Source organism: Biomphalaria glabrata, chromosome 2 (genome assembly GCF_947242115.1).
Source record: "Biomphalaria glabrata chromosome 2, xgBioGlab47.1, whole genome shotgun sequence".
NCBI lineage: Eukaryota > Metazoa > Mollusca > Gastropoda > Planorbidae > Biomphalaria > Biomphalaria glabrata.
Genome location: NC_074712.1, coordinates 38,846,739 through 38,864,538, shown reverse-complemented (window position 1 = coordinate 38,864,538; position 17,800 = coordinate 38,846,739). Strand labels below are relative to the sequence as shown.

The 17,800-nt window shown below is 36.2% G+C and overlaps 1 protein-coding gene across 1 annotated transcript; it reads right to left on the bottom strand.

Annotated features, from left to right (window-relative positions):
• Positions 1–540: 540 nt before the first annotated feature.
• On the bottom strand, positions 541–16,822 carry LOC106058614 (N-acetyllactosaminide beta-1,6-N-acetylglucosaminyl-transferase-like). Its single transcript, XM_013216070.2, has 7 exons — positions 16,397–16,822; positions 15,448–15,499; positions 14,323–14,729; positions 5,732–5,997; positions 4,710–4,846; positions 2,450–2,695; positions 541–934 (listed from the first exon to the last, which is right to left on the bottom strand). Exons 1-7 carry the CDS (start codon positions 16,427–16,429, stop codon positions 639–641), a joined length of 1,437 nt encoding a protein of 478 aa, XP_013071524.1. The 5' UTR covers positions 16,430–16,822; the 3' UTR covers positions 541–638.
• Between the last annotated feature and the right edge of the window lie 978 nt (positions 16,823–17,800).

Genomic DNA, 17,800 nt, shown 5'->3' with positions numbered 1-17,800 from the left:
GAATGTGGGAGAAATAACCTGTACAAACATTTTACCAGAGTCAGTGATATAAGCTTTGTAATCGAGCAGATCAAGAGTTAAGAACACCAGCTACTTCCGCATCAGAAAGGAGAAAGGGTGGCCTTGATGGAAGTGGGAAGTAAAAATTATTTCAATAAAAGAAAACGCCAGATGTAGATCAATATCTTCTCGTTCTTCTACGTAGTGTAGAGTTGTGTATTTGTTGGAAAAGTAGTTCGCCTTTCTCTCGTTTTACCTAGAACGTTATCAGTGTATTGTCTAAGCCTTAGCGTGTGGGTTAAACGAACCATTGAACTAAAGAACAGAATGATGTGCCCTGCTTGAGACAGCTCATTAAGTAAGACTGCAGGTAAACAGGATCTTTTGAGTAACGCTTTTAGCAGGAAAAAACCGGTCAAAACGTGGTGTCGCCCCTACAAATGCAACTACAGTATTGATTATTTCCACAAACATAGAATTTCTACTTCTTATATTTAAAATAATACAGAGTAACACAGAAGCAATTCAAACACTTGAAAATGTGTCTTGTAAATAGTATTTTATTTTCGGACTCCAAAATAATAATTTTTTCTCAAAATAATTGAATAAGTTCGTTATTTCCACGTCCTAATTCTTGACTAAACATGTTTTATAGAAGACAAAGTGTTGGGGCCTGTTGAATACGTTTGTCCACTGGTGGCTCGAGGCACAGCCGTCAAGAATGTTATATTATAAATGAGTTGGTCCAGGCAGTGTAAAGCCGTGGGGTGATGCTCTATGTCGAATTTGTTCAGGAAAAACTCTTGTCTGTTCTTTAGGCGGTGAAGGTCTTCTGTGGCGTAGATGCAGGTGTTTCGAATATATTTCGTGGAGCATGGACCTGACCACTCCCAAGTGGCGTAGGAAGTTCGATATAGCTTGAGCAGTGATTGTCCTGGAAGAGAGACAAGCTTTTTAAACTTTAAATCAGGCTTATAATTATAGATGATAGATAAGTTAGTCTTTACTTTTAAAGGTATATTGTATTTACAGGATTGAATTTCTATAATTATAATAAACAAGAGTTCCACAATGTGACCTTACAATTCAAACTGTTTAAATTTCTTCTTATCTTATAGGATACAGACGTTGCTTCAAATAAGAAGATGATTACGTCCTAAAGAGGTCCCTAGGTCAATCTAGGCTATGACTTAGCAAACCATTCCATGCTTTAATAGCACTTGGGAAAAAATGTGTATTTGTACAAATGTGTCCCAGCATATGGTTAAGGGGTCCTCTACGACATTTGTGTAATCTTTTATTTGTCTAACAAAAGTTAATTAACATTTCATTTTTAAGTTCTTATTTAACTTGTAGAAATTTCTTTTAATAAACCCTAATACTTTATTTTGCTTTTTTAAATAATTTCATCAGTATGGGAATTCCATGATAGTTTTTCAGTTATTATATTAAGTCTTTATTAATTAATTAAATGCTGAACATGATAAACCATCGTGACGCCGAAAGCTGTCGCAAAGGACAATAAAGCAGCGCTGGCAGCAGAAAAGCAGCAGAGAAAAAATAAAGGCAACTGACTTAAGCTCCAGCTGGAATAGCCAGCCCAGTGTGCAGCTGAACATAAGTCTACACGATGAGGCTTAAAAAATAAACGCAGTGCAAAGCACCCATCACACGTATCCGGCCCTCTCTAAGGACCATCAACAAAAGCTATTGTAGTTTACCTTTCTCATATCCTATGGACTCGAAGATGACTGTAAAGTCTAATTCTCGCTTGAAAATGCCGGCCACATACGTAGCATGGGTATGTTTGGACAGATGCAGATAGGCCTGCTTGTTCCTTCAGCTTTTTGTTGGTTCGGCGCTCTTTCACCCTAGCCACTCTTCTTGCTTCAAATCTCGAGACTCCGAGGTTGACAGCTTCACGCCATGAGGAATGATCGAGAGCTAGTGCTTCCCAGCCGTGAATGGCAATATCGCATTCCTTGAAGGAGCTCTTGAGAGTATCTTTATAGCGCTTGTATTGGCCTCCCTTGGAGCGCTTTCCTGCACACAACTCCCTGTACAGAAGTCGTTTAGGAAGGCGATTGTCTGGCATGCGGACTACATGCCCCGCCCATCGAAGTTGTGACCTTTTTACTGTCGCATTGATACTGTTCATGTTGGACAGTTTTAAGATTTCAGTGTCTGGTATGTGGTCGGACCAACGCACCTTATGGATACTCCTTAGGTGGAAGGAGTTAAACTTTTTGATGTGGCAGGACTCTGATTCATATAAGAATGACGGGAGTACTACAGCACCTAAGATTCAAGTCGTATCCACTAATCAACAAGGCTATTCCTGCACTCAATGATAGTCACGCCATAGAATGTTTTAAGCAGACGTGACCAGATATGACGCTTACTGCTTTTCTTTGTGCATTCAACCTACTTATCTTTAGATTGTACTTACGCGAAGAATTAGCGCTACTTCTGCCTGGAACACTTAGATTATTAGCATAGTTTAAAGTTGACCAGAAGATTTCGTCGGGACTGTAGATCTTCTGTGACCATTCCAGTACATCCAAGGCTATTGGGCTACTCAGAACAAAAGCAATGAATTTTCTTGAGAATGATCCGTAAGCGCTGCCTTTAACCACTTTAAGACCATGGGGAACTGGTGAGTGTGGGATATTGGTTTTGACCAGTTCAAATCGATCTGTTGAGAAGAATATAATGGAGAATGTTTATTTTACTTTTGATGTAAGAAGACTCCTCATCTGCTTGTTCCCATGCGCTGAAAGGCCGCAGCGAGAAGTAAGATGCAGGCACATTTTTTCAATGAGAGGAAAGACGAGCGAATGTAGCGGAGAGACGCAGATAATGAACTTTGCACACGGTCTGATCCTGAATGAATTCCTGGCTGAGCCAATTGAAAATAGTGAGCCAATGTACAATACAAGTGAGCCAATGTACAATACAAGTGAGCCAATGTACAATACAAGTGAGCCAATGTACAATACAAGTGAGCCAATGTACAATACGAGTGAGCCAATGTACAATACAAGTGAGCCAATGTACAATACAAGTGAGCCAATGTAGAATATGAGTGAACAAATACGAGTGAACAAATACGAGTGAACAAATACGAATGAACAAATACGAGTGAACAAATACGAGTGAACAAATACGAGTGAACAAATACGAATGAACAAATACGAATGAACAAATACGAGTGAACAAATACGAGTGAACAAATACGAATGAACAAATACGAGTGAACAAATACGAATGAACAAATACGAGTGAACAAATACGAGTGAACAAATACGAATGAACAAATACGAGTGAACAAATACGAGGAAGCCAATGTAGAATATGAGTGAACAAATACGAGTGAACAAATACGAGTGAACAAATACGAGTGAACAAATACGAGTGAACAAATACGAGTGAACAAATACGAGGAAGCCAATGTAGAACTTGAGTGATTCAACTCAATTGATTCCTGTGCATGCGAGTGAGATACTATTTAATACAAGTGAAACACTATTAGTAGGCCTACACCAAAGAATCCAAAGAAAGATGACCAAGTATAGAGAATATTACGAGAACGAGATGATTTAAGTTCCTTACAGGCATGGTTTATCAGTTAATTTCCATAAGAAAATACCGCATAGCAGTGCCTCTTGTAAAGACCGGTCAATACATTGCTACACTTACAAAACTAACAGGATAACAATGGGGTATATATTTATGAAAACAAAACAAAATGATGGAGACTGTTTGAAACCGAACTCCAACAAAATAAAGATTGATAAAGTTGGTTTGGAAGTGACTTTGTTTGTTTTACGTGTGCATTATTTCATTTTATTTCATTAGGTTGTTGTTTTGTATAAACCCATTGACTACCCTTTGACTGATGGGCTACAGTATTGTTTCCTTTACTTTCTAGCACTTCCTAATGCAATGCTTGTTTTGTTTTTTCCAAAGCTTTTATCAACTCACTTTGTCTGTCTGTCTTGTACACATTTTGTACACATTATTTCTCCCACTTCCCATTCTCTGATCAAGTTGAAACTTTATACAATTATTGATTGTCCCTGACAAAACACGAATCAATTTTAAAAAATTAACGAATTAGTTAATTTATTAGTATTAATTAAGTTTTTTTTTTATATAGAACATGGAAATAAATCTTACAGCATTAAGATATATGGCTGTAAATGTACAGTTCTTTTCTTAATATGAACTTTGTTTTTAAAAGTATTTAAAAAAATATTTTGCTTGTTAAATTAACCGTTTGATCCACACAAATGGCCACATGTGGCCCATGGCCTGCTTATCATTTGACTAATCAACTCATATTGCCATTACAAACCAATAAAACGATTCTCTGACCCTATCCTAGAAATGTTAAGGACAAGAAGCTGTGGCAACAAAAAAGAATGTCTCTACTTTCATTGATGTAACAACATGATGTAGCATTAGTTCTAACACGTGTTGTAACATGATGTAGCATTAGTTCTAACACGTGTTGTAACATGATGTAGCATTAGTTCCAACACGTGTTGTAACATGATGTAGCATTAGTTCCAACACGTGTTGTAACATGATGTAGCATTAGTTCCAACACGTGTTGTAACATGATGTAGCATTAGTTCTAACACGTGTAGAAAATAGTCAACCGTGAAACTAAATTCTCCCAAAGTTTGAGAACCCAGCGGCTTTACCTGTCTTGTTAATTTTAAGGTAACTGTGGATCCAAGATGTCCGCCATTCTATATCTTCCTTGACCGTCCGTATGTCGTACTCAATGTCATTGGAGCCGTTATAGTGTTTCAGGATATTCACCACTTCCAAGTTAGTCCTAGTCAAAGAAAGACAATGAAGTGCATGTCGTGGTGACTAGTAGGCCTACTGCTTATTTCTTTTTTTCAACACAAACAATGAAATAATATTCATCCTTTACCCACTATGTAAGCCTCAAAGCATAAAAGTGCGTTTACAACTAGCGTCAATGGATTTGGTGATTAGGTAGCCTATTATTACATTTCATAGAAATGTATTTCAGGTTACTTGGTTATAGAATTATGACACCAACTCCATTACATTTAATCAGCTCCTCTACAAAGCGACCATTACAACATTTTAAAGGCCTTTTTCAAAAGGGGGAACTACACATGAACATTTTTTCTATCCCGAAATTCTCAAAGTGTGAGTTGCTGCTGCTGCTCAGCACGGGTATATATCTCCAGAAATATTTCCAATAGCTACAGAGTTTCTCATTCAAAATGTAATACTGCTCTCGCAGTGGCCCAATGGTAGGTAACTCCATTGAGCATTACAGATGTATGGTGAGGAAGGGGGGGGGGCTTTATATTTAGGTAACCACTTGATCTAGCATTCTTCAGCTTACTGCCATTCAATTAGGCCAGGGGAAAGTAATTCAGCTTCTTGGTAAGTGTTCTCTAAGCTGTTCATGATTGAGAGACATATAGCCATGTCAGCACGAGAGAACCCAAAGTTTGCACTTAGTTAACGCTCTGTAATGAGGCTCAACATTCACAATGCTTTACAGTGCTCCCGTATCCCAGTCATTGTCTTACTTTAATGTTTTCTTTTCATTTATTTGGATGTTCATTTGGTTTTGTAATTTTAAAAAATTGTAAAATTAAAAAAAATAAATATAGAAAACAACAAGATAATGCATTGTGGTCTACATTCACTGAATTCAGTCGCCATTTTGATTCACCTCAGAGGAAATTGCTGTCCAGGCATGTTGATAGCATACTTCCACTTCACTGGATGGTCAAGTAAATCTTTGAAGCAGTTAAGGTCCGCTTGTAATCTAGAGAATCCAGCGTACACGATGTTCTCTAGCTTGCTGGCCACGAAAACATTGGCCAAACACCTGGACACAGAACGGACAGCGTCCAGAAACTGAACGCTAGACTTAGTATCAACGCTCAGACAATAGACATTGTGTGGCCGGTAGATGGCGCGGAGAAGGAACAGAACCTGGGAAATAATGAAACACTGGTCAGAAAATCAGTAACGTATAGTTGAGTTTGCCTCCAATAGCACATTCAGAAGAAGAAATGACATATATCTATAGCCCTAAGACTCGAGGTTTTCGAGAATATTTAGCTAGACAAGACTATATTTATATGAAACTTGCGGAGTGATCCAAAAATGTACCTACAGCATTACAAAAAAAAAAAATAAATTCAACCATATTGATTCTATTTGTACATATCTTATAATAATTTGTGTACATCTTGTAATAATTAAAATATTTTTTTTTTGAAAATCAAACAGGGACATGAAACTAAAAAGCTATTTAACCTTAGGCCAATATTAAAATATGAGTTATCTGTTTATGACCCCTTAACTCAATAAAACATATAGAAACTAGAACAACCGTAAAATACAGCAGTGAGATTTATAACAAACGAATAATCCCATTTGATTAGTGTAACACCATAAGTAAAATCACTAAACTTTGAGAAACTTCAGGACAAAAGAATAAAAAGGACAACTAGGCCATTTTCAAGATCGAAACCGCAGAGGTTAAACAGAGGTTAAACAGAGGTTAAACTGATCAAAATGTTGTTTTTTTTTCCACAATTTCTTCCAACTATGCATATGAAAGTTGACATTAATAAATTAATGTTCAGGAATATTGTGCGCACCGAGAGAGAAAGAGAGAGAGAGCAAGTAATGGTACTTTGTAACACTGTCATAAAAATACCTTTACTTGCTCTCGCTTTCTCTCTCTCTCTCTCTCTCTCTCGAAAAGAAAAGACTCCAAATCTATCTCATTAATGCTAATAGGATTGGTTTTGTTTTTTATTTTGACAGCGTCTAGAACAGGAGTTCTCAACCTGTGGGTCGCGACCCCTTTGGGGGTCGAATGACCATTTGCCGGGGGTCGCCTAAGACCATCGGAAAATTGAGAGTGGGGGGGGGGGGAATTTTTTATCGGAATTTTTTTGTTTTGTTTCTAATGTCTTGTAACAAGTATATTTGTACCATAGTAGATATAGATTTACATAAGTGGGGGTAATGGTAAAGGACATTACTCAAATTACATTATTACCAAACAAATTATGAAACGATCGTTAATTTTAATCTTCAATTAAAATAAAAAGTGTGGGGGACGAATATAAACAATGGCATACTGCCAGGGGATACACAGGGCACTTTTAGTGAATGTATCCGCCTTGTTGGAAAGTAGACATGTTTTTTTGTTTTAATTGGTTCTTCTTCGTTGTTGTTATTTTGTTCTTTATATAATGGTTATTCAAAACTAGATGCAGCAGACCATATCTCCGTTGCTGCACAATAAAATTTTGAAAAAATTAATTTACTGTCCATCAATGCGTCACCATTGCGGGATCAAACATTTCTTTGGTGAAGATCTAATCACGTCAATAATACGCTATTGTATTAGGCTATAGTCAATGGAAATAAATTCATTATGGAACAACTCATGAACAGGGATCGACTTCGAACAAAAGAAAGCTTTAATAAAAGAAAAGAGAATGACAATTTTTTTAAGGTATAGTTTTACTTTAATAGTTTAAGCATGAATTCAGAGACCTCGATGCAACATTTGTAATGAAGTTCTCTCTGACGTAAGTATTGAGGCCGAACAAACGTCCGAGCTTTGCCGATAACGAAATTCAGTTGTTTAGTTTTGAATCCTGATGAAATTCAGACTTGACTCAGATGGAAAGTTCCATAATTAAAACATATTAGCTTATGAAGCTTCTTATTTTGGTGGCTCTCAGAATCGCCATAGTTCTGAAACCTCACACCATTACCAAGGAGTTATTGTCAGCGGACAAAGACATTGCTCGTTATCATTGGAGCCAGATTTAGTAATACATTTAGTGCAATTTCCATACCTAATGAGTCTATTCACAGGAGATAAGTTGACATGCCTCCTGATATTAAGGAAATGATATCTGCTTCTTTTATAATATTTAGCACCCAGCTTGATGAGTCCACTGGTGTTGTAGATTGTTCACAATTACTAGTTCTGGTATACTTACGATATATACATAATGGCGATTTTAAAGATTAGTTTCTATGCAAACCTCTATAAACGACCTCTACAGCGCGTGATGTAACTGACAAAGAAAGTTAATTTGAAAAAGTAAAAGACCTCTTGGAAAAATATTTGTGTTGTCTGCACAGATGGTGCTCTAAGTATGCTTGGACGTCGGTGTGGATGTCAATGTTTGGCCATTAGAATCCATTGTAACTCTTTGTATGATTCAGCGAAATATGTTAGCAACGCCAATAGAAATGTATATCAATATTTATCTTCAATGTTAGTTGCACGATTCTGGATCAAGTGTTTGCAGTCTATAAGAGATTTTTTTTCGTATCTTTGTAAAACATGTTGTTTTTTTTCTGCCTGTCAGTTATCAAGTTTTAATACAGAAATAAACTTGATTTGAATTCCTAATCTAGTGAAATAAAAACAAGCTCAGCCTTCGCACTAACTTTGGTTGAAAATACAGTCGCAAATTTTTCCATTATTAGTAATACTTTTTAAATTGTAAAATAATTTTGCAACGTATTATAAACACGCAATGAAAAGTAAAACAAGATTACAAAGAGAGTTTGTGTTACACAAACTCAGAGGCGGCCCCCGTCGAAGTCGGATCCCTGTCGGATCTGCATATTCGCAAATAATATTCAAGAGGTGATTTAATTTTGATTTAAAATGTTTTACACGTTTCGGATGTTCCTTCAGAGTTGAAGATAATTACTTCCTAGTCCAAACCTCCCGCAGGACGACGGGGGATGGGAGCGGGCAGGGTTTGAACCCTGGGCCATCCATAAATCTGAACGACAGTCCAGCGCGCAAACCGCACGACCAGGCAGCCATCCGATGGTCAAAAGTAATAATGTTTCAAAGATTCATTTGCCGTAAATTTAAATTAAATAAAAAATAGTAGATTAGTTTTAGTATATTAAAACATTACAATATTGATCAAAACGTTTGGAAATGAAAATCTACACTTTTTTTTTACACTTTAAGTTTAGAAATTGAAATTCTAAATCTTAATCTAGTCTATTTTAGTCTAAACTAGATCTAGAAATTCTAGATCTAGAATCTAGAATAATTTTAATTAGAATATAAATCCAGATCTAGATATACTGTAATAAAAATCTAGATCTAGTTTAAAAAATCTAGATTAGATCTAAATCAAGATATCATTCCTTTTTTAAACGCGAGTCACATAACGAGGCTTAATAAACATTACTATACCGAGTTCTTTTTTCATTTCATTTGAAGAATTAATTCCATATAACGACAGAGGGAAAAAAAAACACTACGTCACACGGCCTAGCTAGACTAAAAATCGCCTTCATCGATACGAGCCATTTATCCGAGTGTTCATTGACTTTGGTGCACCGAGTGCGTTCTTTAAGCATTTCATTTAAAGAATTCATTCCATATGACGTCAAAGGAAAAAAAAAACACTACGTCACACGGCCTAGCTAGAATAAAAATCGCCTTCATCATTACGAGCCATTTATCAAGTGTTCATAGACATTGGTGCACCGAGTGCGTTCTTTTAGCATTTCTTTTAAAGAATTCATTCCATATGACGTCAAAAGAAAAAAAAAACACTACGTCACACGGCCTAGCTAGACTAAAAATCGCCTTTATTATTACGAGCCATTTATCGAGTGTTCATAGACATTGGTGCACCGAGTGCGTTCTTTTAACATTACATTTAAAGAGTCCATTCATATGACGTCAAAGAAAAAAAATTCCATTACCTCACAATAGGCTAGTACCGGTACCATAAAAAAAAATGTCTTTATTTACACGAGATATTTAACGAGGGTTCATAGACATTGGTGCACTGAGTTCTAATAGAATTTATTTAAAAAGGATCAAAGCCGCATTGTTTTTGCGTTTTGTCTGTCAGTCGGTCTGTCCATCATCTTGATATAAAAAAAACAACAACTAAAAGTTATTAAAAATTGATTAACCTTTATTTTACGTTTCAAAACATCCCAATAATTTTTAGGTATGAACACAATTGAAAAGTTTATAATAGATTGTTCCGGATGTTTGTATAAATAGTAAAAGAAAAAGAGAATTTCAGTTAAATGTAATACCGTTAATTAAATTTTTTGGATGGTCTCGTATAAAAATTAGATGTACTACAGCCATGTGGAGAGATTTTCATACCTTACTTTGGTGTTTGGATTCTGTTTTCCCTAAAAATCGGAACATAATATTAACGATAATTAGATTTTATAATGTTTTAGGTAGAAAGTTAAATGTACTGCAAGAGAGTAGTGAGTTAAAATATTTTTCATAAAAATCCGTAAAAACATTATTTCGTAAATGAGAAGATTATTTGTTAATTAATTAGAAGAGTTCAAACAATTATTTGGCGTTAGTAGATTTTTAAATAAATTCGGAAATTTCTGGCGACGATTTGTAAGAAACAAAATCCGGAACTTTCTTTATCGATTACAAAACTTCTATGTTATGTTTTAGCAAGAAAAATAAATGTCTAAAAAGTAATTTTCAGTAATCAATTCTAGTAAATTACTTTTTTTTAAAGCCCTGAACAACCTATTGTCGATATTTTTAAAATTTGTTTAAAGATGAAAATACGGAACAATTTGATATTGATAACCAAATTATAGTGACGCATTGTCAAATAATATAAGTGTAATATTAGTAAATTATGCGATTTCAAACAATTATTAGGCATAATTCATGCTTTATAAAACAATATCCGGAACATTTTTACACTTAATGAAATATAAGTCAGTATAGAGATTTTGATTTAGCATTAATATGCTATTTACATAAAAAACGGAACAACATATTATTGATAATGATAATTGATATTGAGATGTTACGGGAGGAACATTAAAGTGTAAACAGATTTTCAATAGCTTTTAGAGTTCTAGTTTTTTTTATCTAATCGTGACGGACAGACCGACCAACAGACAAAACGCACAAAAATAATCTTCTTTTATTTGGATGTGGGCACTAAACAAAAATAAATAAAATCTGATTTTTTAAAAAAGTTTAAGGAATTGGTTTAGCACCTGATCATGTAGCGACGTTACGCTACTGCACGAAAATCGCTGCATAAAAAGTCCATTAAAAAAAATGTGCGTGATATTTACATACAAAATGCATTATTAGCCTTTATCATCATCATTCCTTTGAGTTCCTCATGGAACATAGGGCCTCGACATAAACACGCCACTCTCCACGGTCTCTTGCCTTTATAAACAAACAGAAATGTTTTCTTTTAATTTTAGCAGCTAGTTGACCAGAAAAAACATCTTTAACTATTATTTATTTTTGTTGTAAACATTTCGTGTACATTTTTTAAATATATTTGACTTAGTGATACTGAAAATACATAAATATTGTACATCTTTGTTAGCATATTGTAACATTGCCTCCCTTACATTTACGTAATTGTTTTAGAATTGGTGTATTTTTATGAAAAAATCGCTTGCATAATTAATTTTATAAATTAAACGGTTTGCTTTTAGAAAACCAAAAGTAGCCATTGCACCTAAACTTTTCAAGCCGCATTTAATGATGAAATAATATTTTTCGTATCTCTTCTAGTTTTCGAGATCTGAGTGTGACAGACGGACAGACGGACAGACGGACATTTTGCACAAACCTAATAGCGGCTTTTTCCCCTTACGGGGGCCGCTAAAAATAAAAATAATAAAATCTGCTTTAAAAAAAATTAAAGCACAAATTTATTTTACACTCAATAAATAGGATACGTTTCTAACCATGAAGTTAACATCATGAATATTAGTTCTATACATGTTGACAACCATTTTATAACAATAGCTAAATCACATTTACCTAGTAAAAGTAAAGTTCCCCTTTGCAACCTTGTGGTCTATAGGGCAGATGATGTAAAGTTCATCTGTTTCTGAGGCCTACGGTTTTACGAGTGTGTTTATGTGGCCAGCACAACGACCAACCGCCTTTACTTTTCCCCAACTAATGTCAGGTACTTATTAGAGCTGGGTGGACTCAAAGGCGCCCAAAGATCCCGAAATTGAAAAACCCAGTCTTCACCAGGATTCGAACCCGGGACGCCCGGTTCAAAAGCCAAGCCCTGTACCGATCAGCCATCGCACTTCCACATTTACCTAGACCTATGACAAAAAAATATGGTTGGGGGTCGCCTTCTAATGAAAAATTGTATTAGGGGTCGCGGAGCTAAAAAGGTTGAGAACCGCTGGTCTAGAAGGAAGTGGAAATGACGTAAGGCCTATTAAAAAATAAGTAGACTGAGTGGAAAAGGAAAATATTGCTTTAAAAATACGGAATTCGTGCTATTGTTTTTGTTAGTGCTTTCTAATTCGACTGCAGCCTTTGGGGGAAATACCGAAAATAAAATACATAGATTTGATACATGGGCGTAGCCCGGAACCCCCCCCCCCCCCCGAAATGAATTAGTGACTGAATTACTGACGGAATTTAGTGAATGATTTTTTGCTTTGATTTTGTTTATTTTAGGTGAGATTTTATTACTAAACCATTACTTGTCCCAGCGCAGCCAAAGGGGTTTTGAGTTTGAAACCCCCTACGAGGGGGGTTTGCAGTTAAATTCCCCTCTTCTATAAAACAAGACAAAAAAAATAATGCAAACGACAATCCCCAAATTCCAAGACCATAGCTAAGGAAGAATTTGATTTAAACCCCCCCCCCTCCGAAATTAACGATAACCCCCACTCTTCAATATAAGACTATTCATTCATCAGTCACCAGATTCTGTGAGTATAGCCAAGAGGTATGCAGCTAAAAACCACCTCTTCAATATAAAACAAAAGCAAATTACAAACTAAAAATTCCATGGGCGTAGCCAAAGGGCGTTTTGAGATTAAACCCCCCATCCAGCGGGGTTTGAAGCTAAAAAAAATACCTTTTCAATATAAAACAAAAATCAAATTACACACTCAAAATTCTATGATCGTAGCTAAAGAAGTTTTGACTTTAAAACCCTTTCCTCCAGAGGGCTTTTTAAAAGTTTAAAACCCCTCCAGATGCTTTTGAGTTTAAAATCCCCCCTATAGAGAGTTTTGAGGTTGAAAACCTTTCTCTTCAATGTTCATCTAAAGCAAACTACAGTCACCTAATTCTGTGCGTAGCTAAGGGGGTTTTGAATCCAGAGACTTTTAGGTTTAACCCCCCCCCCCCAACAGATGATTCTGGCGATAAAACGTACCTTTTCGATATAAAATCTAAAGCAAACTACAGTCCCCTAATTCCAAGAGCGTAGCCAAGAGAGGTTACAAATTTCTACCAGTGGCATTCACTCCATTAATAAAATGCAGTGAATAGTCATCTGCCGAAATTGAAAAAGCTAAATGTGGCCCAACAAAGTTGGCTAAGACGAATTTTAGGAGTCAGTTATAGAGATCGGGTCTCAATGAAGGAAATCCTACGCTGAACTGGGAGTCAACCCCCTAGTAGGGTTGTGACAGAGCGTCGCAAGAGGTTTGCGGAACATGTTCTCCGACAAAATGAATTACGCAAAATAAGATTTGCGATGACATGGAGGCTATTACGAGGAAAGCGCAAACAGGGACACCCTAGTACAACTTGGCGCCACACTTTCATGGAGGTCCTCAGAGCAGGTGGGAAGAGGCTTCAGACATTGCCAATAACAGATTTTTGTGGAAGCACCTTGCCGCCCAATGCGCCGGGTGTGACAGAGCGTCGCAAGAGGTTTGCGGAACATGTTCTCCGACAAAATGAATTACGCAAAATAAGATTTGCGATGACATGGAGGCTATTACGAGGAAAGCGCAAACAGGGACACCCTAGTACAACTTGGCGCCACACTTTCATGGAGGTCCTCAGAGCAGGTGGGAAGAGGCTTCAGACATTGCCAATAACAGATTTTTGTGGAAGCACCTTGCCGCCCAATGCGCCGGGTGGGGGAGAAAAATTCCCCCCAACCCCAAAAATCCTGGCTACGCCCATGATATATATATTCATTTTTAAAAAAATACTGGCTACGCCCATGGTTTGATAGAGGATAGAGCTTGCAGTTTTCCGCGAATTGCGGCGGTCAGCTTGCGTATCTGTCAAAAACGTTCTTAGTGAGCATCTAGGAGCATCTAGGAGGTAAAAGGAACCTCTGTACGAAATTTGATGCTGATACGTACGATAGTTTAAGAGATCTCGTGACAGATCAGTGGAATTTTTGAGTATTTATAGTAAATTCTAATAGATTGATTAACTAAAGTGTTTACATACGTAATGTTTAAACACAACGAAACATTGACATAGAATTAGGCTACCTGATCCAAGTCCTTGTGAATCAGCAGTACGAATGCCAGTGGGAATTCCTTTTCTTCTTGTGAGGCTGCCGGGTATCGATAGAATCCCATATTTTCTCTGAACTCTTGGCATTTGCGGCTAAGAATCAAGTAGTCTTCTGGGAATGTCCGTCTGACTTCCTGTGGGAACTTTTCATTTATGGCGTTACGGCTAAAAGCCTTGTGGCAGTCGATGTCTACCAAGTCTGGAAAACCCACCCACTTTTTCTTAAAGCCTTTGAGATGATCGGTTTGAAATATCCAATCTTTCACCATTTCTCTGGGTTGGTCACATACACTTGCTGGACGAATCTCTACCGCGATATATGAATGGTTCAGACATAACCATCCCAAAAAAAGAACAAGGATTAATATTGCGATGCAAGTCTCTAGGGAAAAGAAATCACAGAACAATATTTAGTTCTGTTTATCTAGAGATAGATTCCAAGATCAATATTACGATAGATGGACAGAAAGATAGATAGAAAGATAGATAGATAGATAGATATATATAGAGAGAGACAAACAGATGATGGATGGATAGAGATATATGGGCAAATAGACAGATAGATAGATAGATAGATAGATAGATAGATAGATAGATAGATAGATAGATAGATAGATAGATAGATAGATAGATAGATAGAGAGAGAGAGAGACAGAGGCAGATAGATAAACAAACAGGTGATGGATAGATAGATAGATAGATAGATAGATAGATAGATAGATAGATAGATAGATAGATAGATAGATAGATAGATAGATAGATAGATAGATAGATAGATAGATAGATAGATATAGATAGATAGATAGATAGATAGATAGATAGATAGATAGATAGATAGATAGATAGATAGATAGATAGATAGATAGATTAATTAGATAGATTAATTAGATAGATAGATAGATAGATAGATAGGTAAACAGATGGATAGAATGATAGATAGATAGATAGATAGATAGATAGATAGATAGATAGATAGATAGATAGATAGATAGATAGATAGATAGATAGATTGATTGATTGATTGATTGATTGATTGAAGAACGGACAGACGCATTGATGGAGTGAGTGATTAAGATGGTATTTAACTTTCAGTGACTCACTTTTTCTTTCGATTTTCAAACATATTCTCTGCTTTCGGAAAATTCTGGTCAACTAAAAAAAAAAGTATAAATTAATTCACAAAATAATAGAAAAGCAAATGTCTTATTAGGAGTGGTAAAGCGCTTGGCTTCTAAACCGAAGGGTCACGGGTTCGAATCCTGATAAAAACTAGGATTTTTAACTTCTTTAGCGTGCTTTTGAGTCCACCCAGCTCTAATGGGTACCTGACATTAGTTTGGGGAGCAGCAAAGGTGGTTGGTCGATGTACTGGCCACATGACAACTTCGTTAACCGTGGGCCACAGAAACAGACCATCTGACTACATCATCTGCCCCATAGATCGCAAGGTCTGAAAGGGAAACTTTACTTTTTTAAATGTCTAATCAAATCAATGTCTTGTAAGACGTCTTTATCAATAGCTATCAACACGAAGAGGAAATAAGATTTTGATTTGATTTGATTTTAGACACATCGGCACAATTTAAGCCATGTCGTGCCTGCGAAGAGGAAATAAATTAAATCATTTACGGACTTACTGACATTCAAAGGGGGCCCATTTGACGGGGCCCCACTGGCCATTTGCCCAAATGTTAATCCAGTCCGACCCTTCTTTTATAGCATGCTAAGAGCGATCTAGTCCAATCTCTTTTGTGGACCAGTGTGGGGGAAGGTAGGCCTATCGTACAATTTCAGATTTTATTTCATTCAAATACTATTTATAGCCATCATGATCAGTCTAAAAAGTAATTAAGCTATTTATACAAAATACTTTTTTTGTTTGCACTAAAAAAAAATCCAAAGAAAAAACTCATTTGGACACTCCCAGAAGCTCAGTTTACTGAGACTTCCCTAGAAGACCAGTTCATTTGGTTTGTGACATGACCATATTTATTATATAGGTCTCCTATTGCAATCCTTTACTAATTCCAAGATATAATTGTTTCTTACCGAAATAAGTTTGCCAATATATTTCCAATACATTACATCCTTTGGCGAAAAGTACACATTATAAATTATTGTATGTTTAGAGTCTAGCTCCCGGGAACTTTTATTAGAAATATAAAACTTGTCACTTGACTATAATACTAATGAATGGATCTAGACTATCAATATAATCTAATCTAGATAAAATCCAGTCTAACTATTCTAAGACTAACATTTAAGTCAATATTAGATTAAATGTAGTCATCAAGTATGTCTAGTTAATAGCTATCTTTCAAAGATCTCTAGCAATTTATCCGTAAAGACTGCTGGGTTTTTATCTCTTTATTATAATTTAATGTAGATTACAATTAAATTTAGAGTGAGTTAATACTATTCTACATAGTCTTGGTCTAAATGTTTCAAAGTAGACCTTAACAGTGAAAGAATTAAGCACTTATTTGTGCGGGTACCAAAAGTTAGAAAATCCGATTTATTCAAGGTACGAACAAATGTACGCATTAATGCGTAAAGCCGAGGGAAGATCGTTGGTTTCCGTTCCTAGAGTCATAACTCGCTATTCTCGTCTGTCTACTTTGTTACACATCACACAACAACCATCAGTAATGCTAAGTTAATACTTCTTGCTCTTGGGTTTAGCCGGAGAGATTAAATTTGTAGGCCTAAAGTAGCAATTTGGCCTAACAGGCCTATACATGAAACACTGAGCTATAATCTTCAAATACAAAATCTTATAAACTACTCAGAAAGACACTAGGATAAAGGCACATTCCTCGTTCCATATGCTAGGACAAATGTGTACAAATACTCCTTCTTCCCTATAGTGATATTAGAGCATGGAATGGGTTGCCTGAGCCAACCAGGAAAACCAGTGACTTAGCAGAATTTAAGTCATTGGTTAACATGCATGATGCATAGGACGTAATCATATTCTTTATTGAAGTAACGTCTCTATTATATAAGATAAGATAGGCTCAAATCCCACCAACACATACACACACACTATTTTACACACTGATCTGTTTTCCATCCAGTCACTGGGCTTCATTAATAAATTTAATCTACGAGAACCAAACAACACCTGTGATAAACTTATCAAGCTACTATTACCAAATTCCTTGGGGGAGGGGGGCATTACTACAGCAAAACTAGTTCCCAAATTGTAAGAGCACAACCCCAACTGAAATAAAAAGTGCTGCGCTCTTGCACTGCCATAAGATCAAAATCATCAAGAGCTTGCCAGATGATCCACATATATTCGTGCAGGTCCTCATGGAATCCAGATGCTATAGAAGGTTTCTAGGTCTCATCTACATTATCTCCCTAACTTTGTCCTTAATGGAACACTTCGCACAGTCTGAGCATTTAGTGGAACACTTTGCTTGTTTTTTCTAGAGAAATTAATTCACG

Bases quoted from the DNA above. Each gene is read 5' to 3' on its own strand.
- LOC106058614 (XM_013216070.2), bottom strand. From the start codon at position 16,429: ATGTATTGGAAATATATTGGCAAACTTATTTCG. The intron at 4,847-5,731 runs GTGAATCAAAAT...TTCTTTGACTAG, and splicing joins GGACAGCAATTTCCTCTGAG to GACTAACTTGGAAGTGGTGA. The intron at 935-2,449 runs GTAAGTACAATC...TCTCTCTTCCAG, and splicing joins AAGTAGCGCTAATTCTTCGC to GACAATCACTGCTCAAGCTA.